At 43.3% G+C, this 26158-nt stretch overlaps 2 protein-coding genes across 3 annotated transcripts in view; both read right to left on the minus strand.

Annotated features, from left to right (window-relative positions):
- Positions 1-26158, minus strand: part of LOC124594393 (UDP-glycosyltransferase UGT5-like) — a 143424-nt gene that overhangs the window by 93626 nt on the left and 23640 nt on the right. For both annotated transcript variants that reach the window (XM_047132771.1, XM_047132765.1), the window contains exon 2: positions 4913-5108. In XM_047132771.1, coding sequence (XP_046988727.1) covers positions 4913-5095 — 183 coding nt within the window. In that variant the 5' untranslated portion in view covers positions 5096-5108. The remainder of the gene's footprint in view (positions 1-4912; positions 5109-26158) is intronic.
- LOC124544613 (ice-structuring glycoprotein-like) overlaps positions 22518-26158 on the minus strand; it is a 55559-nt gene continuing 51918 nt past the window's right edge. Inside the window, exon 3 of the mRNA XM_047123252.1 lies at positions 22518-22582. Coding sequence (XP_046979208.1) covers positions 22518-22582 — 65 coding nt within the window. The remainder of the gene's footprint in view (positions 22583-26158) is intronic.

Below are 26158 nucleotides of genomic sequence, written 5' to 3' on the forward strand. Positions count from 1 at the left end.
ATGATGGTCGGCAGTGAATGACGCTGTGTGGTGGTTTGCAGCGGATAATGTTCGATGCGGGACGATGGTCAACGTGGAATGATATTCAACGACACTTGCATCAGATATGACCTCAATTCACGACGGACATACGAGAGGACATGCACTAGGTCCGCAAGAAACTTCAGCTGGGCGGTACGGCGCAGCTATCGACTAGTGATGCCGTGGCTCCTGTCAGACGCTCCCCCCAGAACTTGCAGCACTCGGGATTTCCGCGCCACCTTCCGGCTTAAAGGCTTCGCAGGTAGCTCCCCAGGGCGTAGATCTATACCTCCTGCACAAATGTTTCCCGCAGACTCTTCTGTCTTGCGACAGTGATGCGCGAAGGAGAGGCTGAGTAGTATTGTGTGGAACTGCTGCTGTAGTTCATGCGACAGATCTGCCCTCAACGGCCAGCGCGCGAGAGAAATGCGTCGTAAAAAATACGTGTGGTAACCTGTCAGCGGTCCTGGAGCTGTGCAGTAACAATATATCTCTTCGAAGCTATCAGCAGAGATTGTGAAGCAGCCTCCAGCGGCAATTCAATCGACACAGCAGCCACATGTACCTGACACAAAGAGCTGTTACATATCAGTACTTCAAGGACAATTCTGAGCCAGACGGCCTGTAGTGTGCTGGTTGCCGTATACAGGGTGCGTGTCTATGATCTCTAAGTGAAGTTTAGACGAAATATTTCTCGATATTTGCAGTATTTTTGCATCATTAGCTGTGCATTTAGATGCATATCATGTTTTTGTTATCTGCATGTGATTAGGGCATCCACCGATAACAGTTCCACTTTCCACGCTAACAGCTCAGATTTTCCTGATAATTTTCGAGGGAAGAACAACGTGTGACATCACATTTTTGGATCCCCTCAGGTACCAGTACTGTGAAAGAGAGTCCTCTCCAACACACGTCTACTTGCGACCAGGTGGCAGGATGTGGCATTGTCAATTCTTCCAAAGGGATAACACTTGCCCTTCCCCCAAATAAGGAGAAAAAAGTACCCTATGTCCCTCCACAGCACAGACTGGACGTTTTCACCAATTTCCAGTTGGAGGCCGTAGAAAGTGGGGGCAGGGGGGTCATACTGTGAACTACGCCAGTCGCCTCACACTCAGTCTCAGCCAAAATTCCGCAATGACATATATATAGCCCGACAGGTTTGAACTGGCAACTGGCCTTGGTCAGGGGGAGGGGAAAACCAATGACATCACAATTTCGAGCACATTCTGGAGATGGTATTGTGAACTAGCTCAGTCAGTCTGGATTGTGGATGAGGACAGGTTGCTGCAATCCTGTCTGTTTGGCTGCAAGGAGAACCATTATTATTTCAGCCTATTACTAATAACAGTGTGCTGTCTACCACAAAATGCAGCACCTAAGAATAATATTACCTTCCTGCCAGGACAGTGGTAATCGCCTCTTTGGCCACCAGACCTCTGGCGGCCTTGCAGGCGGTGGCCGTCCCTGCAGTAACCTGTTAGTGGTCCCGGCACAGTCCAGTAACGGTGTTTCTGTTCAGAACTGTCAGCGGTCCCGGCGCTCGCCGTAGTGCAGTAGCGGTGTTTTGTAGCACCACGAATCTGATTGGAGCTGTTACAGGATAGTGCAAGTATTACTGTAGACGCCATTAGTTGTGCACGTTAGCTGTGTTGGTGTACTGTCTTCAAGTTCTTTATAGGTGAAGTTCAGGCGATATCTTTGGTGTCGTTTTTCGCAGTATGTTTAGATTTTTGTAGACGAGGATTGTTTTACCATTTTTTGCCACTTGTTATTGGATCTGCAGCTGTACTTATGATTTTTTAGATTGATCATCTGGAACAGTGTAATTATGTAAGTAAGACATTTAGTTTCTGGTCAGGGTGATACTTGCACCATCCTGAGCTTTTCTCGGCAGTTTCAGGTGCTAGTGGAAAATTCTTCCTACATAACTCTCGTAATTCCACGAATTAAGGAAGAACCACGCTATGTCCTTCGACACCAACGGTTCAGGATGGACTGAGCTTTTCTTGCCAAGTCATAGGTGGGGGAGGGGAGGGGAAGATGGGAGGTGGGGATGTGAGAGTTCAGGGGGTGGGTAAGTGGGGAGAGGGCTGAGGGGAGCTGAAAACCCACATCATCCGGTGGTGCCATCAGCGCGATGTTGCCACATCAACTGACGCCATCTTGAATAAATTTTGCAGCAGTTTAGAGTGTCGTAGTTTCAGCTCTCTCCCTCTACTAGCATCATGCAGCTGAGGAGCAAAGTCAGCAGCGATTCTGCTAATGTGCTGACTGCAACATAAGGTGACACTTTGCGATGCAGACTAGAGACTGCTTGGCGCACACGACAGGGTGTGCAGAATAACGTCACGAACATAGCTTGGATGAGATGGCTCACAGCAGCAGCAGTGTCTGCCTGCAGGAGCAGACATAGTCGGGCCGGCCGCGGTGGCCGTGCGGTTCTAGGCGCTCCAGTCCGGAGCCGCGCTGCTGCTCCGGTCGCAGGTTCGAATCCTGCCTCGGGCATGGATGTGTATGATGTCCTTAGGTTAGTTAGGTTTAAGTAGTTCTAAGTTCTAGGGGACTGATGACCACAGCAGTTGAGTCCCATAGTGCTCAGAGCCATTTGAACCATTTAGACATAGTCAGCAAGAAATTTACCTGCACTGGCCATAACCGGAGCTTGGACCAGACTCGGTGCAAACCAAGTCACCTATGCCACAGTAGCTCATCTTTTCCATTGTGTTAACAATATCACTACTGTAGTCCCTATACTGTGCTGGACTATAGGATAATTACACGATGCCTTTGGCGCAGCACTTCCACATCAGCACTTGTAAATTTGCAAGGCTAGCCCAAACTTATCCGTTTCTGCAGCCTCTTCCATTAGCCGTGCAAGGTGTCTCAATTTTACTCAGCCGTGCCTAGTAAAGTATTTGTGGCACAGCATTGTTAAAACAATGATGAAAATTCATAATTAACACTGTCTGCACGTATATGTCGACATACTATTAGAATAAACGCAGCATTATTACCCTCACAGTATTACATAAGTTACTAGCAAAATATCTAAACATGCTCACAATCTGTTTTACAATACGAAACAGTTACGTTAAAATTACGAAAGACACTTGACCATGTAGAGAAAAGAGCATCCCTCCATTTACCACTGCTCTTTCATGCAAATATTTTACTTTAACAGTTTAATACAAACTATAGTTAGGGCCATTAACATGTATAATCATTTATAGTCATTATCTGGGAGGATTAGGAGAGGGCCGCGCGGAATTAGCCGAGCGGTCTAAGGCGCTGCAGTCATGGACTGTTCAGCTGATCCCGGCGGAGGTTCGAGTCCTCCCTCGGGCATGGGTGTGTGTGTGTTTGTTCTTAGGATAATTTAGGTTAAGTAGTGTGTGTGCTTAGGGACTGATGAAAAAAATGGTTCAAATGGCTCTGAGCACTATGGGACTTAACATCTATGGTCATCAGTCCCCTAGAACTTACAGCTACTTAAACCTAACTAACCTAAGGACACCCAGTCATCACGAGGCAGAGAAAATCCCTGACCCCGCCGGGAATCGAACCCGGGAACCCGGGCGTGGGAAGCGAGAACGCTACCGCACGACCACGAGCTGCAGACTAGGGACTGATGACCTTAGCAGTTAAGTCCCATAAGATTTCATCCACATTTTTGAACATTTGATTAGGAGAGGAAATAGGTAACTCATACGGCATTCACACTGACTATGGCACATTTGGATATCTATATTTTATAAAAGCGTCTGTATCTTTTGAAATATAGCTTATTGTAGTGTTTCGATACACCATCAGCTTTCATTTGACACTACATGTGATGTGATCGCTTCAATGATTTAATTGTTAACAATTTCTATTTTCCGTACTATACTAATATTCATAATCCCTAGCTGTTATTAATCATATCGTAGAACCATACTTGAAGTTACACTGAGCTCGTCTGAACCCTGTATTTTTATGACGCATTTAGTTTTATTGTGTCATGCTTGTAAGATTTGTAACGCAGTTTATTTGAAAAAACAATATCCATTTTATTTTTCGTTCACTGTAGTCGTTACTGCCTATTCTTCAACTACGTCATCCATACCTGCATGAACTCGTCGAGGAAAACATCGTGCCCACCGGTCACTCTGCTTACGTGCGGGCAGCCCTGCTTGGCCCTAGCGCTCACCACTGACACAGTTATGCAACCTCCACCAGCTCTGGCTCTCTGAGACGACTACTCGTACCGTCACACCCCACTTTTATTTCCATTTGCGAATATTGTACGAGAAAAACGACTGCCGATATACCACCGTACCCTCGATCCTCGTGAGATAACTCCAAATGTTTAGTCCGCAGCTCGTGGTTTAGTGGCTAGCATTGCTACATTTGGATCATGCGGTCCCGGGTTCGATTCCCGGCCGGTTTGCGGATTTTCTCTGCCCGGGGACTGTGTGTTTGTGTTGTCTTCATCATTTCATTACCATTTATGAAAGTGTCTAGATTGGACTGTGTACAGATTGGAAATTTGTACGGGCTCTGATGACCGCGCAGTTGAGCGCCCCACAAACCAATCATCATCGTAATCATCGTCATCATCTAAATGTTCAAATGTGTGTGAAATTCTAAGGGACCAAACTGAGGTCATCGGTCCCTAGACTTACGCACTACTTAAACTAACTTATGCTGATAACAACACACACGCACACACACACACACACACACACACACACACACACAGACGCACATGCCCTCGGGAGGACTCGAACCTCTAGCGAGATAACTCTCGGAAATGTAGCAACAAACCTCTGCGAGTCACAGTACTTTCAACTGGACTACGTTTCCAGACTAATTGAGAGGGTATTAACAGGTTACTTCCAGTACTCACCCTTATTGGATCTGTAGTGACGACTGTAACTTGGTGTCCCCGCCTGGCAAGTTCGAGCGCAATGAGGCGGAAGGGCGTTTGGTGGCTGATGGAAGGCGTCGGGATGATGCCCAGAATCCTGGCCGCTTGCGATGCACCAGCTGCCAGCACCAGAACAACTGCCAGCACTGTGCACAGTCTCATGGCAGCTGCGTACCTGAATACACAAATGGAACACAGCGTTCCAACTCATCCAGATTATGTGACCGAGACACAACAGCAAGTGACGGAAAAGGAATCGTATTGGAGTCCTCTGTCGCTACTTGCTACAATAACTTGACATTTAAGTGTCAAAACTAAACAACAGTTTGTCACACTAATAGTTGTTTATTGTTACTGGTCTCTGGCTTAGACCTGTTACTGGTAAAATGAAAGTTAGTTAGTAATAAACAAGTGTTAGTTGAACAGAATACAGTTTATTACATTTTTACCCGTGCACAGAGAGTGTAAACCTCTAAGACCACATTTAGAAAGTACTACAAACACTAAAATACTTTATTAGTATTTGCACCAAAGGAACTCACAAATGTGTATCATAGTAATCCAGTACCACAGAGGTCTGCCTCACGGTATTGGAACTAATTTTCGTCACTGAGAGTATGTTTACTAAATAGGAGTCACTGATGTGTTAAAATACATGGGAAGCGATAGAAAGAGGATCAGCATCACAATATTGTGGGATCCCCACTTTCTCCTTCTTCGTCTCTGTTAATAAGTACAACAGACAAAGACTCAAACTATTGATTTATTAATGATTTTGTAACTGACAGTTACGAAATTAAATTAATGAATTCGTGGCACGAGATTCTAATAACACATTGCGTTTTGAAATGGTTCGTTCTGCGACGACATTTCATACTCTAGCAACAACGTAAACATTATTCGGGCACGCAGCTAAACACATATCACGGCAACTTTACACTGGACCTACTTTTGCCTGGCGTAGTACAACAGGTCCACGTGGCATAGACAAGTCGTTGGAAGTCCCCTGAAGAAATATTGAGCCATGCTGTCCCTATAGCCGTCCATAATTTCGAAAGTGTTGCCGATTCATGATTTTGTGCACGAAATGTCCTCTCAATTATGTCCCATAAATGTTCGATGGAAATCGTATCAGGCGATCTGGGTGGTAAAATCTTTCGCCCGAATTGTCCAGAACGTTCTTTCAAACGAGCTACGAACAACGCTTTCCCGGGTACATGACATCTATGTTTGGGAACATGAACTGATGAATGGCTGCAAATGGTTCCCAAAGATCCAAACATAACTGTATCCAGTTAATGATCGGTTCAGTTGGCCCAGAGTACCTAGTCCATTCCACGTAAACACAGCCCACACCATTATGGATCCATCACCACCTTACACAGTGCCTCGTTGACACTTGCGCCACACTCGAACATTCCATCAGCTCTTATCAACTGAAATCGGGACTCATCAGACCAGCGGGTTTTCGAGTAGTCTATGATCCAACTGATATTGTCACGACCCCAGGAGAGGCTATGTATATCATGTCGAGCTGTTAGCAAAGGCAGTTGCGTCGGTTGTCTGTCGCCATAACCTATTAACGCCAGATTTCACTCGGATACGTTCATCGTGCGCCCCACATTGATTTCTGCAGCTATTTCACGCAGTGTTGCTTGTCTGTTAGCACTGACAACTATAAGCAAACGCAGCTACTGTTGGTCGTTAAATTAAGGCCGTTGGCCACTGCGTTGTCCATAGTGAGAGGTAATTCCTGAAATTTTATGTTCTCGGCACCGTCTTGACACTGTGGATCTCGAAATACTGAATTCCCAACGATTTCCGCAAGGGAGTGTCCCACGCGTCTACCTACGAGGTGCATTCAGGTTCTAAGGCCTCCGATCTTTTTTTCTCCGGACTGGAAAGAGATAGAAACATGCGCATTGTTTTAAAATGCGGCCGTGTTCATTGTCAATACGTCCCAGAGATGGCAGCACTGTACGCCAGATGGAATTTTACCGCCAGCGGCGAGAATGAGAACTGTTTTAAATACTTAAAATGGCGACGTTTTCCTTACTTGAACAGCGTGCAATCATTCGTTTTCTGAATTTGCGTGGTGTGAAACCAATTGAAGTTCATCGACAGTTGAAGGAGACATGTGGTGATGGAGTTATGGATGTGTCGAAAGTGCGTTCGTGGGTGCGACAGTTTAATGAAGGCAGAACATTGTGTGACAACAAACCGAAACAACCTCGGGCTCGCACAAGCCGGTCTGACGACATGATCGAGAAAGTGGAGAGAATTGTTTTGGGGGATCGCCGAATGATTGTTGAACAGATCGCCTCCAGAGTTGGCATTTCTGTGGGTTCTTCGCACACAATCCTGCATGACGATCTGAAAATGCGAAAAGTGTCATCCAGGTGGGTGCCACGAATGCTGACAGACGACCACATGGCTGCCCGTGTGGCATGTTGCCAAGCAATGTTGACGCACAACGACAGCATGAATGGGACATTCTTTTCGTCGGTTGTGGCAATGGATGAGACGTGGATGCCATTTTCCAATCCAGAAACAAAGCGCCAGTCAGCTCAATGGAAGGACACAGATTCACCGCCACCAAAAAAATTTCGGGTAACCGCCAGTGCTGAAAAAATGATAGTGTCCATGTTCTGGGACAGCGAGGGCGTAATCCTTACCCATTGCATTCCAAAGGGCACTACGGTAACAGGTGCATCCTACGAAAATGTTTTGAAGAACAAATTCCTTCCTGCACTGCAACAAAAACGTCCGGGAAGGGCTGCTAGTGTGCTGTTTCACCAAGAAAACGCACCCGCACATCGAGCTAACGTTACGCAACAGTTTCTTCGTGATAACAACTTTGAAGTGATTCCTCATGCTCCCTACTCACCTGACCTGGCTCCTAGTGACTTTTGGCTTTTTCCAACAATGAAAGACACTCTCCATGGCCGCAAATTCACCAGCCGTGCTGCTATTGCCTCAGCGATTTTCCAGTGGTCAAAACAGACTCCTAAAGAAGGCTTCGCCGCTGCCATGGAATCATGGCGTCAGCGTTGTGAAAAATGTGTACGTCTGCAGGGCGATTACGTCGAGAAGTAACGCCAGTTTCATCGATTTCGGGTGAGTAGTTAATTAGAAAAAAAAATCGGAGGCCTTAGAACTTGAATGCACCTCGTACAACTACCTTTCCGCGTTCAAAATATGTTAATTCCCGTCATGCGTCCATAATCAAGTTAGAAATCTTTTCACATGGATCACCTGAGTACAAATGGCAGCTCCACCAAAGTACCGCCCTTTTATACTTAGTGTACGCGATTATACCGCCATCTGTATATGTGCATATCGTATCCCATTACTTTTGTCACATCAGTTTATCTTAACGACCGGCTGACTCTCAACTACAACCACAACTACCGCGCTGCGCGCCTAAACGAGCAACACATCTCGTTTTTGTAGTTGGAAATGTTTAGACACACATTGTCACTGCTCACAGAGCCTATATTTGTTCTCCTAACGAAAGAGGCACAAAATTTCGACCTTGGATTCCCTACGCGTATGTGAAAGCCAAGCGTGGAAATTCAAAACAAACCCCTGTCGAAGCATTCAAGTCGACCAAGAAAGATTACATATAGCGGGAAAGGTCAATCAATCGTTAAATGGTGGCATGTCTATAATTAATTTATATATTATATACTTAACGTAACTGTCACCAGTGAGAAGTCAACGAAAACATAGACACACATATACATTGAGACCTTGTCCGTAAGTACGACATACTATTGACGAAACTTCCAGATCTTTCCTTTTTCTTCGGCGAACTGGGTCAAATTGCTGACTAAATATGTATAGGTCTCACTAAACTGACGCAATGTCAACTATATGAAACTACAGCCGTTGTATTTCCTGAGGTCTTCCAGTTTCACAGTGTGGGTTAATGACGACGACATCCTCGTGGGTAAAATGTTCTGGATGTGAAATAGTCCCCCATTCGTATCCCATGGTGATGACTACTTAGAAAGACGTCGTCATCAGAAAAAACAAAACTGGGATTCTACCGGTCGGATCGTGGGATGTTACATTACTTCATCGGGTACGTAGATTAGAAACCATAAAAAGAGACATGGATAGGTTGAATTTAGATGTTGTGGGAATTAGTGTAGTTCGGTGACAGAAGGACTGGAACTACTGAACATATAAGTATGGAGTTGTCAACACAAAATAAAATATTGGTAATGCAGTTGTAGATGCAGTAATGAATAAGAAAATAGCAAAGTGAGTAAACTGCTATGAAATGTACGGGATCAGATTTTGGCCAAGATATACAGGTTGTTTCCGTAAGAGAGTGCAAAAATTTAACAGAACATAAAGGACCCTCCACAGACTAATTTGAGGGAGGGAACTTGGAGTCGGAGAAGCCATCTTAAAGAGATTGTTATTTGTTGTGGTCTTCAGTCCTGAGACTGGTTTGATGCAGCTCTCCATGCTACTCTATCCTGTGCAAGCTTCTTCATCTCCCAGTACCTAATGCAACCTACATCCTTCTGAATCTGCTTAGTGTATTCATCTCTTGGTCTCCCTCTACGATTTTTACTCTCCACGCTGCCCTCCAATGCTAAATGTGTGATCCCTTGATGCCTCAAAACATGTCCTACCAACCGATCCCTTCTTCTAGTCAAGTTGTGCCACAAACTTCTCTTCTCCCCAATCCTATTCAATACCTCCTCATTAGTTACGTGATCTACCCACCATATCTTCAGCATTCTTCTGTAGCACCACATTTCGAAAGCTTCTATTCTCTTCTTGTCCAAACTAGTTATCGTCCATGTTTCACTTCCATACATGGCTACACTCCATACAAATATTTTCAGAAACGACTTCCTGACACTTAAATCTATACTCGATGTTAACAAATTTCTCTTCTTCAGAAACGATTTCCTTGCCATTGCCAGTCTACATTTTATATCCTCTCTACTTCGACCATCATCAGTTATTTTACTCCCTAAGTAGCAAAATTCCTTTACTACTTTAAGTGTCTCATTTCCTAATCTAATTTCCTCAGCATCACCCGATTTAATTTGACTACATTCCATTATCCTTGTTTTGCTTTTGTTGATGTTCATCTGATATCCTCCTTTCAAGACACTGTCCATTCCGTTCAACTGCTCTTCCAAGTCCTTTGCTGTCTCTGACAGAATTACAATGTCATCGGCGAACCTCAAAGTTTTTACTTCTTCTCCATGAATTTTAATGCCTACTCCGAATTTTTCTTTTGTTTCCTTTACTGCTTGCTCAATATACAGATTGAATAACATCGGGGACAGGCTACAACCCTGTCTCACTCCTTTCCCAACCACTGCTTCCCTTTCATGCCCCTCGACTCTTATAACTGCCATCTGGTTTCTGTACAAATTGTAAATAGCCTTTCGCTCCCTGTATTTTACACCTGCCACCTTCAGAATTTGAAAGAGAGTATTCCAGTTAACATTGTCAAAAGCTTTCTCTAAGTCTACAAATGCTAGAAACGTAGGTTTGCCTTTTCTTAATCTTTCTTCTAAGGTAAGTCGTAAGGTTAGTATTGCCTCACGTGTTCCAACATTTCTACGGAATCCAAACTGATCTTCCACGAGGTCCGCTTCTACCAGTTTTTCCATTCGTCTGTAAAGAATTCGCGTTAGTATTTTGCAGCTGTGACTTATTAAACTGATAGTTCGGTAATTTTCACACCTGTCAACACCTGCTTTCTTTGGGATTGGAATTATTATATTCTTCTTGAAGTCTGAGGGTATTTCGCCTGTCTCATACATCTTGCTCACCAGATGGTAGAGTTTTGTCATGACTGGCTCTTCCAAGGCCATCAGTAGTTCTAATGGAATGTTGTCTATTCCCGGGGCCTTGTTTCGACTCAGGTCTTTCAGTGCTCTGTCAAACTCTTCACGCAGTATCTTGTCTCCCATTTCGTCTTCATCTACATCCTCTTCCATTTCCATAATATTGGCCTCAAGTACATCGCCCTTGTATAAACCCTCTATATACTCCTTCCACCTTTCTGCCTTCCTTTCTTTGCTTGGAACTGGGTTGCCATCTGAGCTCTTGATATTCATACAAGTGGTTCTCTTATCTCCAAAGGTTCAAATGGTTCTAATCGCTCCGAGCACTATGGGACTTAACATCTATGGTCATCAGTCCCCTAGAACTTAGAACTACTTAAACCTAACTAACCTAAGGACAGCACACAACACCCAGCCATCACGAGGCAGAGAAAATCCCTGACCCCGCCGGGAATCGAACCCGGGAACCCGGGCGTGGGAAGCGAGAACGCTACCGCACGACCACGAGATGCGGGCTATCTCCAAAGGACTCTTTAATTTTCCTGTAGGCAGTATCTATCTTACCCCTAGTGAGACAAGCCTCTACATCCTTACATTTGTCCTCTAGCCATCCCTGCTTAGCCATTTTGCACTTCCTGTCGATCTCATTTTTGAGACGTTTGTATTCCTTTTTGCCTGCTTCATTTACTGCATTTTTATATTTTCTCCTTTCATCAATTAAATTCAATATTTCTTCTGTTACCCAAGGATTTCTATTAGCCCTCGTCTTTTTACCTACTTGATCGTCTGCTGCCTTCACTACTTCATCCCTCAGAGCTACCCATTCTTCTTCTACTGTATTTCTTTCCCCCATTCCTGTCAATTGTTCCCTAATGCTCTCCCTCAAACTCTCTACAACCTCTGGTTCTTTCAGTTTATCCAGGTCCCATCTCCTTAAATTCCCACCTTTTTGCAGTTTCTTCAGTTTCAATCTGCAGTTCATAACCAATAGATTGTGGTCAGAATCCACATCTGCCCCTGGAAATGTCTTACAATTTAAAACCTGGTTCCTAAATCTCTGTCTTACCATTATATAATCTATCTGATACCTTTTAGTATCTCCAGGATTCTTCCAGGTATACAACCTTCTTTTATGATTCTTGAACCAAGTGTTAGCTATGATTAAGTTATACTCTGTGCAAAATTCTACAAGGCGGCTTCCTCTTTCATTTCTTCCCCCCAATCCATATTCACCTACTATGTTTCCTTCTCTCCCTTTTCCTACTGACGAATTCCAGTCACCCATGACTATTAAATTTTCGTCTCCCTTCACTACCTGAATAATTTGTTTATCTCGTCATACATTTCATCTATTTCTTCATCATCTGCGGAGCTAGTTGGCATATAAACTTGTACTACTGTAGTAGGCATTGGCTTTGTGTCTATCTTGGCCACAATAATGCGTTCACTATGCTGTTTGTAGTAGCTTACCCGCACTCCTATTTTTTTATTCATTAGTAAACCTACTCCTGCATTACCCCTATTTGATTTTGTATTTATAACCCTGTAATCACCTGACCAAAAGTCTTGTTCCTCCTGCCACCGAACTTCACTAATTCCCACTATATCTAACTTTAACCTATCCATTTCCCTTTCTAAATTTTCTAACCTACCTGCCCGATTAAGGGATCTGACATTCCACGCTCCGATCCGTAGAACGCCAGTTTTCTTTCTTCTGATAACGACGTCCTCCTGAGTAGTCCCCGCCCGGAGATCCGAATGGTGGACTATTTTACCTCCGGAATATTTTACCCAAGAGGACGCCATCATCATTTAATCATACAGTAAAGCTGCATGTCCTCGGGAAAATTTACGGCTGTAGTTTCCCCTTGCTTTCAGCCGTTCGCAGTACCAGCACAGTACAGCAAAGCCGTTTTGGTTAATGTTACAAGGCCAGATCAGTCAATCATCCAGACTGTTGCCCCTGCAACTACTGAAAAAGAGATAACAGGAATAAAACGATATTACATTATACTTTTTTATTTACATTAGTTACAGTTACCTGCAAATACCATCACTGACACTATGAACGTAGCATTTGTACTGTATCTTACAAAATGTGCTGAAACTGACGGCCATCAACCTCAATGCAAGCATGACATCGGCGAATAAGAGTCTGAAGCACTCTGGGAAATATCCCTGGTTTGTTTCGAATAATATCACAGGCAGCTACAACTCTAGTAACTAATTCCATCTCCATATCCACTGGGATCTGATATGCCAATGACTTTACATATCCCCATAGGAAATAATCAAGGGGATTCGGGTCAGGGGACCTCGCAGGCCATGGAGTAGGACCTCTCCTTCCAATCCAGAGACCAGGAAATACAGTACTGAAATGGTTGCGGATATCCACACTGAAATGAGGCGCTGCACCATCATGCTGTATAGTTACCCTCTCACGAAAAGCCAAGGGTACGTTCTCCAACAACTGAAGTAGAACTCTTTGCACGAACCTCAAGTACAGGTGGCCATTCAGACGGCCGTAGAAGATATGGCCCAATGAGTTTGTCGCCTACAGTGCAGGCCCAGATATTCACAGAAAAGGTGCTTGATGGTATGTCTCTACTATAGCGTGAGGGTTTTCATCATCCCGCACAGGGCCATTCCTGCTGTTCGAAATACCATCAAAATCAACTGAGGCCTCGTCAGTACACAGCACTATCAATGGAAATCTGGTCGATCAATCCATTGTTGAAGCAATCGCTGACACAATGCGATCCTTCGTGCAAATTCAGTCACAAGCATTGCATGGACTTGTTGTGGGTGATATGTATGTAATTGTTGTTCATGGAGTTCTCGCCACACGCCATTATCCATTTCACGTGCAATACGACGAGTACGTGTAGTGGGGTCCGCTGTGACACATTCCATCACCTCCTCTTCAAAACCGGGGGTGCGAGTGGTCGTCATGTTGCCAGGTCCCTCTGGTCACTCAATCCATTGTTGAAGCAGTCACTGACACAATGCGACCCTTGGTGCAAAGTCAGTCACAAGCATTCCATGGACTCGTTGTGGGTGATATGGATGTAATTGTTGTTCGTGGAGTTCACGTTCAATACGAGGAGTACTTGTAGTGGTGTCCGCTGTAACACATTCCATCACCTCCTCTTCTAAACCGGGTCCCTCGTTTCTCCTTTCCAATGAATCAGCTCCTGCATTCGTTGATCGTGAGAAATACACTCGGCGTGAGGGATGGTTCCTATTAGGAAATCGCTCCCTCTATAACTTTTCGGCAGCGTGAGCAATGCAACCTCATATTTCTCCATACACAAGTGAGTTCTCCGAAACTGTACTGGTACTGCTCCATCGTACTGTACTGTACGTCTCTGAACAGCTCTGAGTAATGAATGGATCTGTCGTTGATTCACAACACGTTCTGTCATAGGACAATGTAAATACGATACAACAAAGCCACCTTACAGACAAGTAAAGTAAACAAAACCTGCATCATGACTTCCTAGTACTTAGGTTCGTCTTCTTTGTTTCCTTGCAGGAAACAAAGAATGACACGTAAATAAACGGCACAATACGTGTAAATTTTTACACATGTTTGTTGTAAATAAGCTGGAAAACAGTAATGCTAGACAAAGCAGTAGGCAAAACTTACTTCCATATATCCTTTAGCTGGCTTCTCCAAACCCAGGCTTCCCACCTCAGATTGTTCCATGGAGCATTCTGCATGTCCTGTTACATTTTTTCTCACTTTTATGGAAACATCCTATATACGAGGGCTATCCACAAAGTAGATTACGTTTTGGAATTAAAAATAAATAAAGTATTGGAAAAAATTTTTGTTATATACAGATGAAAGCCACACTTAAATACTACTTTTCTACATAGTTGCCATTTAAATTAAGGCACTTATCGTAGCGATGGACGAGCTTTGAAATTCCTTCGTCGTATAATTCGGCCGCCTGCCCCTTCAACCACGTGGTTACCTCTTCTTGAAGCTGTGCGTCGTCATCAAAACGCTGCATAGCCAACCACTTCTTCATTGCTGGGAATAAGTGGAAGTCGCTCGGTGCCAGGTCGGGACTGTACGGCGGATGAGGAAACAACTCCCACTTAAAAGATTCGAGAACTTCACGAGTGGCATTTGCCGTGTGGGCCCGGGCGTTGTCGTGAATTAGCAAGATCTTTGAGCCCAACTTTCCCCTGCGCTTGTTTTGTATTGCTCTTCTGAGGTTGTGCAGAGTTTGGCAATACCTTTTAGAGTTTATTATAGTGCCTCTTTCCAGGAAATCCACAAAAATCACACCTTTTCTGTCCCAAAAGAAGAGGTAACCAAGTGGTTGAAGGCGCAGGCGGCCGAATTTTACGACGAAGGAATTTCCAAGCTCGTCCATCGCTACGATAAGTGCCTTAATTTAAATGGCAACTATGTAGAAAAGTAGTATTTAAGTGTGGCTTTCATCTGTATACAATAAAAAAAACTTCCAATAAATTATTTATTTTTAATTCCAAAACGTAATGTACTTTGTGGATAGCCCTCGTACAAACTCAACGCCCAGCACAGTAGTGTAAGTTGGTAAACTTAGGAGTACTGGTTCCGCAGATTGGGGGGGGGGGGGGGGGAGGGTGGATTAAGAGAAAAAGAAATGAGTCGTATACTTATGGGAGATGGAATTTTAATTGAAGCAGAACTGATGGGAGGACGTGAAGTGGGGAAAAGGAATCAAAGGAGAAGCTGCCTGATAAAATTTTGCAAAGAGCACAACTTAATCATATTAAATACTTAGTTAAAGAACCATGAAAGAAGTAAGTCTGCGTGGAAATGGCATAGAGACATTGGAAGGTTGCAAATAGATTATAGAATGGTAAAACACAGATTAAAAACCAAATTTCAAACTACAAAACTTTTCCAGGTGCGGATGTAATCTTACCCTAAGTTATTGGTTATGAACGCATAATTAAGAAGAAAGAAAATTAAGAAGACCTTTTTGTTGAAAAAAAGCTGTTACGTGTTTCAAAGGGAGTAGTAACTTACGATTAATTGAAACAGGAGAAAGGAATACAATGCAGGGTGATTGGATAGCTTTGAGACATGAAAATGTGAAGGTAGCACAGATGCCAGTAGTCAAAAGGCAAGTTTCATGAGATATTCTTTGATAACAGAAAAGGAAATACGGGCAAAAGGAAATATAGGTGTCTAAAAACCGATATTAATGGGGGGTACAAAATGACACAACTGAAATGGCTATATGCAAAGCTAAAGAAGTACGTATAGCTATGGCAATGATAGACTGAGTGAGTTGGCACACTGGTTGGCACACTGAATTCGCATTCGGCTAGAAGACGGTTAGAATCCGCGACCGACGATCGAGATATCGGTTTTCCGTGATTCCCCTTAATCGCTCCAGGCAAATGCTGTGATGGTTCCTTTGAAAGAGCGTGGCCAATGTCCTCCCCCATCCTTTACCTGTACGAGCTTGTGCCTGTATCTAATGGCCTCGATCTCATCGAGATTTAACTCTAATCTTCCTTACTTTTGGGGGGGAGGGAGAGGGGGGTGAGAGTGACAAGGAATCATAGATTTCGCTTATAGGACTATTAGAGACCTTTAGAGAAAAGAGACACACAAGTATGAATACCAAAAGCTGTAGAAGGGGACTGAACTTACAGACAATTTTATAGAAAGGAAAGTGGGAATAAATGAAGAAGAGATGAGAGATGCGATACTGCAATTAGTGTGAATAGTGCTGAAAGACATAAGCTGAAATCAGACCCCTGGAATAGACGATATTGTGTCAGAAATATTGAGACCCTTGGGAAAGCGAGCCATGAAAAAAGTTTTCCACACGGTGCGCTACATATCTGTAAGACAGGCGCAATGCCCTTAAAATTCAAGAGGAATGTAATAATTCCGATTGTAAACAGGGTGGGTGCTCACATGTGTGAATATTACCGAGCCGTTACTTCGATAAGTGTGGCTGCAAAATACCGACTCGAGTTATTGGCAGAAGTATTGAAAAACCTGTAGAAGCCGACAAGAGGGAAGAACGGTTTGGGCTCGGAAGAAGTGTAGGAACACATAAAGCTAAACTTATCCTGCGACTTATCTTAGATTTACCGAAGAAAGGTTAATCTACGTTTTTAGAAGAAGAGGCGATCAATGAGTGGTGTAACACTTTTTTTCTGAATACAGATTGGTTTAATTCAGTATTCCAATAACACCACGTTATTCCCCCACTCTTTTGGCTACAAAACCCTAATTTCAACGTCACCTCCGTTCCATGCGCCGGCCTTACGCCACCTTACTGGAGGGTGGGGGTGTGGGGGTGGGGGGGGGTGGCGGGGGGGGCTGGAGGCTGTTATGCCCTCATGGTACCACTCTACTGGTCGACGTCGGAGCCAACGTCTCGCTGCATCAATAACCTCCTCACTATCCACGTACTGCTTCCCGCGGAGTGTATCCTTCATTGGGCCAAACAGATGGAAGGCGGTAGGTACGAGATCGGCTGTAGGGTGGATGAGGGAGAACCGTCCAGTGAAGTTTTTTGAGTACCTCTCGGGTGCGCAGACTTGTGTGAGGCCTTGCGTTGTCACGTAGAAGGAGAAGTTCGCTTGCATTTTCGTGGCACATTCCAACATTGCAAGAGTCACAGTTGTGTGCGGCCGGCCGTCGTACGGTAGACCGGAGAGGTTTGCGCGACCTCGCTGCAATGACGACAGACCCCCTCGCCCGACTCACCGTGCTTTTGTTCATTGTCAGGTCTCTGTAGACATTATTTATTGAACTCTCCTCGTATCTGCAGATTTAAAGAACGCTTCTAACGATGCTGACCCGGTAGACTCTTCGTAATTTTGAAGGTACCGAAGAGGAAATATATGGAGCAAAAAATTATCTATAACTTATATAGAAACCACACTGCAGTTACAAGAGTCGAAGGGCGTGAAAGGGATAATGTAGTTGAGAAAGGAGTGAGACAGTGTTGTAGCCTACACCAAATGTTATTCAGTCTGTACCTTGAAGAGTCTGTGAAGGAAATTAAGGACATATTTACATTAGGATTAAAGGTCGGGGAAAAAATTGGAGCTCTATCGTTTGAAGTTTATATTATAATACAGTCAGAGATGGCAAAGGCTTGCAAGAGCAGCTGAACGAAATGGACAGTGAAATGAACACGAACAAAGATAAAACAACGGTAATGGAATGGCTCAAATAAATCAAGTTTTGCTGAGGGAACCACAATAGGAAAGAAGACAGTAAAAATAATAGACAAATTTTGTTGTTTAGATAGCATGGTAAGTGACTATGGCCGAAGTAGAGAGAAAATGAAATACAGAGCGCCAATAAGGGTCAAAAACATTACTGAAACAGAGAAATTTGCTAACATCGAATATAAACTTAAGTATTAGGATGCCTATCTAGAGATTTTTGTCTGAACTCTGGCCTCCTATAGAGAGGAATCTAACCGAGAGGGAAAAAAGTATGGCATCGCTTGACTAATAGAATGGATCACTTGATAGGAAAAATCCTGAGGCACCAGGAAATCGTCAGTTTGTTAATGGAAGGAAGGCCGCTGGTTAAAATTTGTAGAGGGAGATCTAGGCTTGACTACCGTTCGCAGGCGCACATGGATGTACTCTGAGGTGATAAAAGACGTGGGATTGCGATGTGCACATATACACATGGCGGTAGCAGCGCGCACACGAGGTATACAAGGGCAGTGATTTGGCGGAGCAGTTGTTTGAACTCAGATGATTCATATCTACATCTACATTTACATCTACATCCACATGGATACTCTACAAATCACATTTAAGTGCCTGGCAGAGGGTTCATCAAACCACCTTCACAGTTTCTATTATTCCAATCTCGTACAGCGCGCGGAAAGAACGAACACCTATATCTTTCCGTACGAACTCTGATTTCCCTTATTTTATCGTTCTGATCGTTTCTCGCTATGTAGATCGGTGTCAACAAAATATTTTCGCATTCGGAGCAGAAAGTTAGTAATTGGAATTTCGTGAGAAGGTTCTGTCACAACGAAAAACGCCTTTCTTTTAATGATGTCCAGCCCAAATCCTGAGCCGGCCGGCGTGGAGGAGGAGGAGGAGATTAGTGTTTAACGTCCCGTCGACAACGAGGTCATTAGAGACGGAGCGCAAGCTTGGGTGAGGGAAGGATGGGGAAGGAAATCGGCCGTGCCCTTTCAAAGGAACCATCCCGGCCCGACCGTCGTGGCCGTGCGGTTCTAGGCGCTTCAGTCTGGAACCGCGTGACCGCTACGGACGCAGGTTCGAATCCTGCCTCGGGCATGGATGTGTGTGATGTCCTTAGGTTAGTTAGGTTAAAGTAGTTCTAAGTTCTAGGGGACTGATGACCACAGATGTTAAGTCCCATAGCGCTCAGAGCCATTTGAACCATTTGAACCCAAATCCTGTATCATTTCAGTGAAACTCTCTCCCATATTTCTCGATAATACGAAACGTGCTGCCCTTCTTTGAACTTTTTCGGTGTACTCCGTCAATCCAATCTGGTAAGGATCCGACATTGCGCAGCAGTATTCTAAAAGAGGACGGACAAGGGTAGTTTAGGCCTTAGTAGATCTGTTAAATTTTCTAAGTGTCCTGACAATAAAACGCGGTCTTTGGTTAGCCTTCCCCATAATATTTTCTATGTTCCTTCCAATTAAAGTTGTTAGTAATTGTAAATACTAGGTATTTAGTTGAATTTATTGCCTTCAGATTTGGCTGATTTATCGTGTAGCCGAAGTTTAACGGATTCCTTTTAGCACTCATGTGGATGACCTCACACTTTTCGTTATTTAGGGTCAACTGCCACTTTTCGCACCATTCAGATATCTTTTCTAAGTCGTTTTGCAATTTGTTCTGATTTTCTGAAGACTTTATTAGTCGATAAACCACAGCACCACCTGCAAACAACCTAAGACGGCTGCTCAGATTGACTCCCAAATCGTTTATATAGATAAGGAACAGCAAAGGGCCTATAACACTACCTTGGGGAACGTCAGAAATCATTTCTGTTTTACTCGATGACTTTCCGTCAATTACTAAGAATTGTGACCTCTCTGACAGGAAATCACAAATCCAATCACATAAATGAGACGATATTCCACAAGCACGCAATTTCATTACAAGCCGCTTCTGTGGTACAGCGTCAAAAGCCTTCCGGAAATTCAGATATACGGAATCGATCTGAAATCCCTTGTCAATAGCACTCAACACTTCTTGCGAATGAAAAGCTAGTTGTGTTTCACAAGAACGATGTTTTCGATACCCATGTTGATTGTGTGTCAATAGACGGTTTTCTTCGAGGTAATTCATAATGTTCGAACACAATATTTGTTCCAAAATCCTGGTGTATATCGACGTTAATAATATGGGCCTACAATTTAGTGGATTACTCCTACCACCTTTCTTGAATAATGGTGTGACCTGTGAAACTTTCCAGTCTTTAGGTATGGATCCATCGTCGAGCGAATGGTTGTATATGATTGTTAAGTATGGAGCTAATGCATCAGCATTCTCTGAAAGGAACCTAATTTGTATACAGTCTGGACCTGAAGATTTGCTTTTATTAAGTGATTTAAGTTGCTTCACTACTCCGAGGGTATTTACTTCTACGTTACTCATATTGGCAGCTGTTCTTGATTCAAATTCTGGAATATTTACTTCATCTTCTTTTGTGAAGGCATTTCGGAAGGCAGTGTTTAGTAACTCTGCTTTGGCAGCACTGTCTTCGATAGTATCTCCACTGCTATTGCGCAGAGAAGACATTGATTGTTTCTTGCCGCTAACATACTTCACATGCGACCAAAATCTCTTTGTGTTTTCTGCCAAGTTTCAAGACAAAGGTTCGCTGTGGAAACTGTTGTAAGCATCTCGCATTGATTAGGAACTTGTAATATGTCACAAAATCAGTTTACTTTCCGACGCAAACGAAAACTCGAGAACTGTGGCTATAAGATATTTCATTAACACGCAGAAACTCAAGAAACTAAACTATTAAAGCAGAAAGATGCTATTATAAAATTCACTCCTGATTAGGAACTCGTAAAAGTAACAATATCGGTTACTTCCCTGTTGCTGCTTGTTTGTCGGCCGGCTACTGCTGCCTGCAAAAGTTTCCGACGTTACCATGGCCACACGACGGGGGATTACTAGAGCTTGAACGCATAATGGTAGTTGGAGCAAGATATTCTGTTTCGTGTATTCTTGGTAAAATCAATATACTGAGATCCACAGTGCCAAGAACTGACAAGCAACACTGAGTGAAATGACCGCAGAAATCAATGTGGGAAGTACGATGAAGATATCCATTAAAACAGCGCAGCGAAATTTGGCGTTAATGGGGGCAACAGACGACCGACCCGAGTGCCTTTGCTAACAGCACGAGATCGCCTCAGCGCTTCTCCTGGACTCATGGCCATATCTGTTGGACCCTAGACGAGTCTCCTGGTCAGATGAGCCAGATTTTAGTTGTTAAGAGCTGATGGCAGTGTTGGAGTGTGGGGCAGACGCCATGAAGCCATGTACCTGTCAACAATGCCCTATCCAAGCTGGTGGTGGTCCCATAATGGTGTGGACTGTGTTTACGTGGAATGGACTGGGTGGTTAAGCTGAACCGGTCTGTAACTGGAAACGGTTATGTCCAGCTCCTGGGAACCATTTGCAGCCATTCATGGACTTCACCTCCCCAACCACGATGGAATTTTTACGGATGACAATGCACCATGTAATCGGGCCGCAGTTGTTCGCGATTGGTCTGAAGAACATTTTGGACAATTCGAGCTAAATGATCTGGCCACCCAGATGGTCCTACATGAATTCCATCGAACATTTATGGGACATAATCGAGAGAACAGTTCGTGCACAAAATACTGCACCGGCAACTCTTTTGCAATTATGAACGGCTACGGAGGCAGCATGTCTCAATATTTCTGCAGGGGACTCCCAACGACTTATTGTGTCCACGCCACATCGAGCTCCTGCACTACGCCGGACAAAAGAAGGTCCGACACTATATTAGGAGGTATCCCATGACTTATCACTCTAGTGTAAGTTACTGCAGCTATGCAGAGATGAAGAGGCGTGCAGAAGACGATTAGCGTGGAGATTGGCATCAAACCAGGCATAACGACAACAGCAACAAGCGATCTTTGTACAAATAAATTAACTACGCAGATCATTATGAACAATTTGTATCTACAAAAGTGTGAAAGATATGGTTCAAAGAGTCTGTATAAATGCCTTCAGGTTAAAACATATACACTACGAGAGTACTAAAGATAATGAAACATGACCGAGTAAAGTGACCACGGTATTCACGAAATTACGGGCAGAGATATCTGTGCAGGCAGTGTCGACTGTGAAGGAAACAGGGAGTCTAAGGGCATAAAGAAGTGCTTTCTAAAGAACAGAACAGCATTCGAAGATTACAAGAATTACCTGACATCCAAATAGAGCTATATAGAACAATGAACCTTATCAGTAGCGAAGAACACAGCGTTAATAACTTACAGATTAATAAGAAATCTGTTACCTCACACAACAATAAGAGACAGATTTCATATAATCATACAGACATATTACCTTAAAGTCACCGTGCATTCTGAGCCAATGTTCTATTGACAAAGAGGTGACCCATATCTCTCAGCAAGGCGAGAGGAGATATGATTGCGTGACAAGTCAGATAAACAGCGATCACGACCTAGCCACGGGTAGTGCTAAGCCGATTTTACACCACACACCTATCGTACACAAGTCTGCACCAGCACCAGGCGAACAAGTCCGAACTGGTATCTTTTTGTTGGCCCTATTACACAACACACATAACACGTTAAGTGTGCGCCAGTGCCTCAACAGTACATCTTCTGAACCACAGACCTGTTTACGTCGGTTATAATGTGGGATGTGAAATTTGATACTTCTGGAAATGTGGTATTTATTCATACTGAAACTTCTGAGAGTTTTAGCTTCGTGTTTGTAAAGCAATTACATATTGTTATCTTGTGCAGCTATAATGAAATTATGTTTTTATTATACAGAATCATGGACCAAATTGTTTTACGAGATGCTGGTACAAGCAAATAATTGTCTATGTTTACGTTTTAGTGCATTTTAGAGACAGAGGACGCAGTTATCTGAGTAGCATTTGCCGTGACAGTATCCGCTTGAGTCGTTGGGAGAAGAGCAGGACGACGATGTAATGCCAGGAGTGAGAAAGAGGGGCGAAGGCAGGAACATATACTAAGTGTTTACTGTAATGAAGGAACTGAGGCCCAAAGATCCACAGGAATTTATGAAATTTGTTGGAATGGATATGACTTGTCGATCGTACATGACATGGTTCGAACAAGTGACACAGTAATGACGGAAGCTCTATTTGACAATAGTGCGACCGCAAAGATGCAAAACGGCTTTTACAGTCCTCACTGGTCGCGGCCGACACAGCTGCACTGACTCTTAGCGGCTATTCTCCCTGCTCTGTCGTTCCTCACATGCTGAAATAATACAAAAGATGCAATCAAATCAAACAGATGCGATACTGTCACAAGGTGATACGTGACATATCTAAACTAATACTAAATCCACATTTACGTAAAACATATAATCTCAGCATTAAACATTTGTAGACGTACCTTACCATATGGTAAGCGTACACAGGGAATCATAAGCACTACGTTTACATGTGACACATCTTCCGAAAGACGGAAACCGAATTTCAGAAACTGTTTCTGGCTGTTGTGTTTACGTGTTAAGGCTTGAAGCGGATTTTCCAGCCCAGTTGAATATGGTGTCTGAAAGCAGCTGTTCCAGTTTCTGATTTATCCAGCACAATCGCCATTTCTCTTCAGCTAAGCATTAGAGGTAGACAGATTCACGCTCAGTCTAATATTCCTATTTCTCTTTCACTGCACAAAAAGTCACTGCGTCCATATCAGCCGAATATTTTTAACTAGACGCAACACGACAACCCACGCAGGTTTCAAAACCAGTTGTGGATTTACATGGGAGCAAAAATCGCTTGTGGAAGTGGAATAGCCGGCCGGAGTGGCCGAGCGGTTCTAGGCGTTTCAGTCGGGAATCACGCGGCTGCTACGGTCGCAGGTTCGAATCCTGCCTCGGGCATGGATGTGTGTGATGCCCTTAGGTTAGTTAGGTTTAAGTAGTTCTAAGTTCTAGGGAACTGATGACCTCAGAAGTTAAATCCCATAGTCCTCAGAGCCATTTGAACCATTTTTTGAAGTGGAAAACCAGCAGCTAGAACCGGATTTCCAGAACCGATTTCGGAGTGTTTACAAGGCCAACTACAAGCGGTATTGGGAATCCGGTTTCAGAAGTTTCATGTTAAGAGGCTGATAGGCACCTTTCCTCGCTGTATGCCTCGACAAGCGTGCTTATACTTTCTTTGTTTCATTCCATTTCGACGGTAAGAAAATATTATTAGATATACAGGTTTTCTTAACGGTAATACAAACAAAACAGCATTTTCAATTGTTTTATTACTGTATTTGTAAAAAAAAGTACTCATTGAAAAAATGTGTAGAACATCTCGCTCAATAGCCAGAAACGTCCTCAAGAGCTCACGTATTTCTCCTCTGCTGACCACAAGTGAAAACAACAAGCAGAAAGCTGTCTCCAAACGTTGCGTTCTGCGGATGCACGCATATACGTCGTCTACTGCACGTGCCTGGATCCACGGCAGAATAGAACTGTTCCTATTTGTCCCCAGCGGATGAACCGCCTGCTGAAACTACAGCTTCACCCTCTCTGCCGCTGGACGGCAAGTCATCTACACCGGACTTGTACGGTACGCGTTATGTGTGTCGCGTAATACTAGCTTCACTCACACGCCCGTATCCCCAGAAGTAATGTCAAAATGACTTATACAAGTCGGCCATGTTAACCTAGCACTCTTGTCAACTGCTGTCGAGTTTCGTGGTCGAATCGAGTTAGGTAGAAGTTGGTTGCCATCTTCTTGACTTCTCCGTGTCCATATTATCCATGTATCAAACTTGGTGCTCTGTTAGCAAGCCAATAAAAATAACCTAAGTTTAACTTTTTTATGCTGCCAACTGCGATTTCATTTTTCTGTGTAATTTTTACGTCGATTTCCGGGATTTTATTCTCATTTTTAAGTGCTTTTTTGTATATTATTATATTTATTAGTTATGTTTTCCATGTGAGGTGCCGCATTCTTTTGTTATCTTTTCTGTGGCCTATAAATATGGAATATTGTAATTAATGATAGCTCTTTAGATAGGTAATGCCAAATTCCATTGTAATCCGCCAATTTATTTATTTAACCAGCTTATATATTACAGTAAAAGCAACTGAATGATGCAGCAGCTCACACACATACCATCTCAAATAAATGGCACACACGATAAAAAATCACAAGAAGGGACTCATTTCCCAGTAATAATGAGCAAATCGCAACGGGCAGCAGAAAGTTATTTTGTAAACGAACCCGCTGTTAAATTAACGCAACATCGGATGATACAAAGGTAATTTCTCTGAAATCGTTATTTTATTAACTTCTTATATGAGAGACTCGATTTGAAAGGATAAACATTTCCCCTTTACAACTGAGACATTCAAGATTATTAATTTTAAAAGTGATTCAGAACCAAACTGAATGTTAAGTAGTTACAGTAAGTAACTCTACTGCACACATATGTAGCCTATATGAAATGTTACTGCCGGCTGGTAATCAGTAGCCTTTCTGGCTTAAAATTTTGCAGTGGGAAGAGATGTGATTGAACTTGGCAGTGTAATATTCAGCATCTGTCCTGTTTATGGTTGGTTTATATGTTTTCTATGGCTTACGTGATGAAACTGATCTTAGATTCCCGTCTCGTTTGGGCAGGTCAGAATTGACACTTTGAGTTTTATACCCTTACGATCGATTTACAAATATACATAGTTGTAATGGTTAGTATCCTAGTCTTAAGGAAAAAATCACGATACGAAATCCTTGGTTTTGCACCATAAATTATAGCAATAATTTTTTTCTGTGACAGTAAAGGCTTGTAACGTCTTGCTTGTGTTTTCGCTCCCACACTTTGATTCCATAGTTTATATTACACGACACCAATGCATGATAAATGGACTGTTGCACATCAGCATCATCGCAGTTTTTATTGAGTGAATTTATTACAAATACAGCTTTAGCCAATGTGCTTGCAAGAGAGAAATGTATCCTGTATTGTTATTCCCAGGAATTTTTCACAGGTCCCTCTAATTGCAGAATCATTTCCAGTGCACTGATCCTTTATTGCTCTTTTCATGGTCTGTCACTGAGTTGACTCTCACTGAGGTACTAAGTTTAGAGACTACCTACAAAAATGTCATGTTGGAGCATGCAGGTCTGTGTTGTGAACTGACT

The sequence above is a fragment of the Schistocerca americana genome, chromosome 1 (genome assembly GCF_021461395.2).
Source record: "Schistocerca americana isolate TAMUIC-IGC-003095 chromosome 1, iqSchAmer2.1, whole genome shotgun sequence".
In the NCBI taxonomy this organism is placed as follows: domain Eukaryota; kingdom Metazoa; phylum Arthropoda; class Insecta; order Orthoptera; family Acrididae; genus Schistocerca; species Schistocerca americana.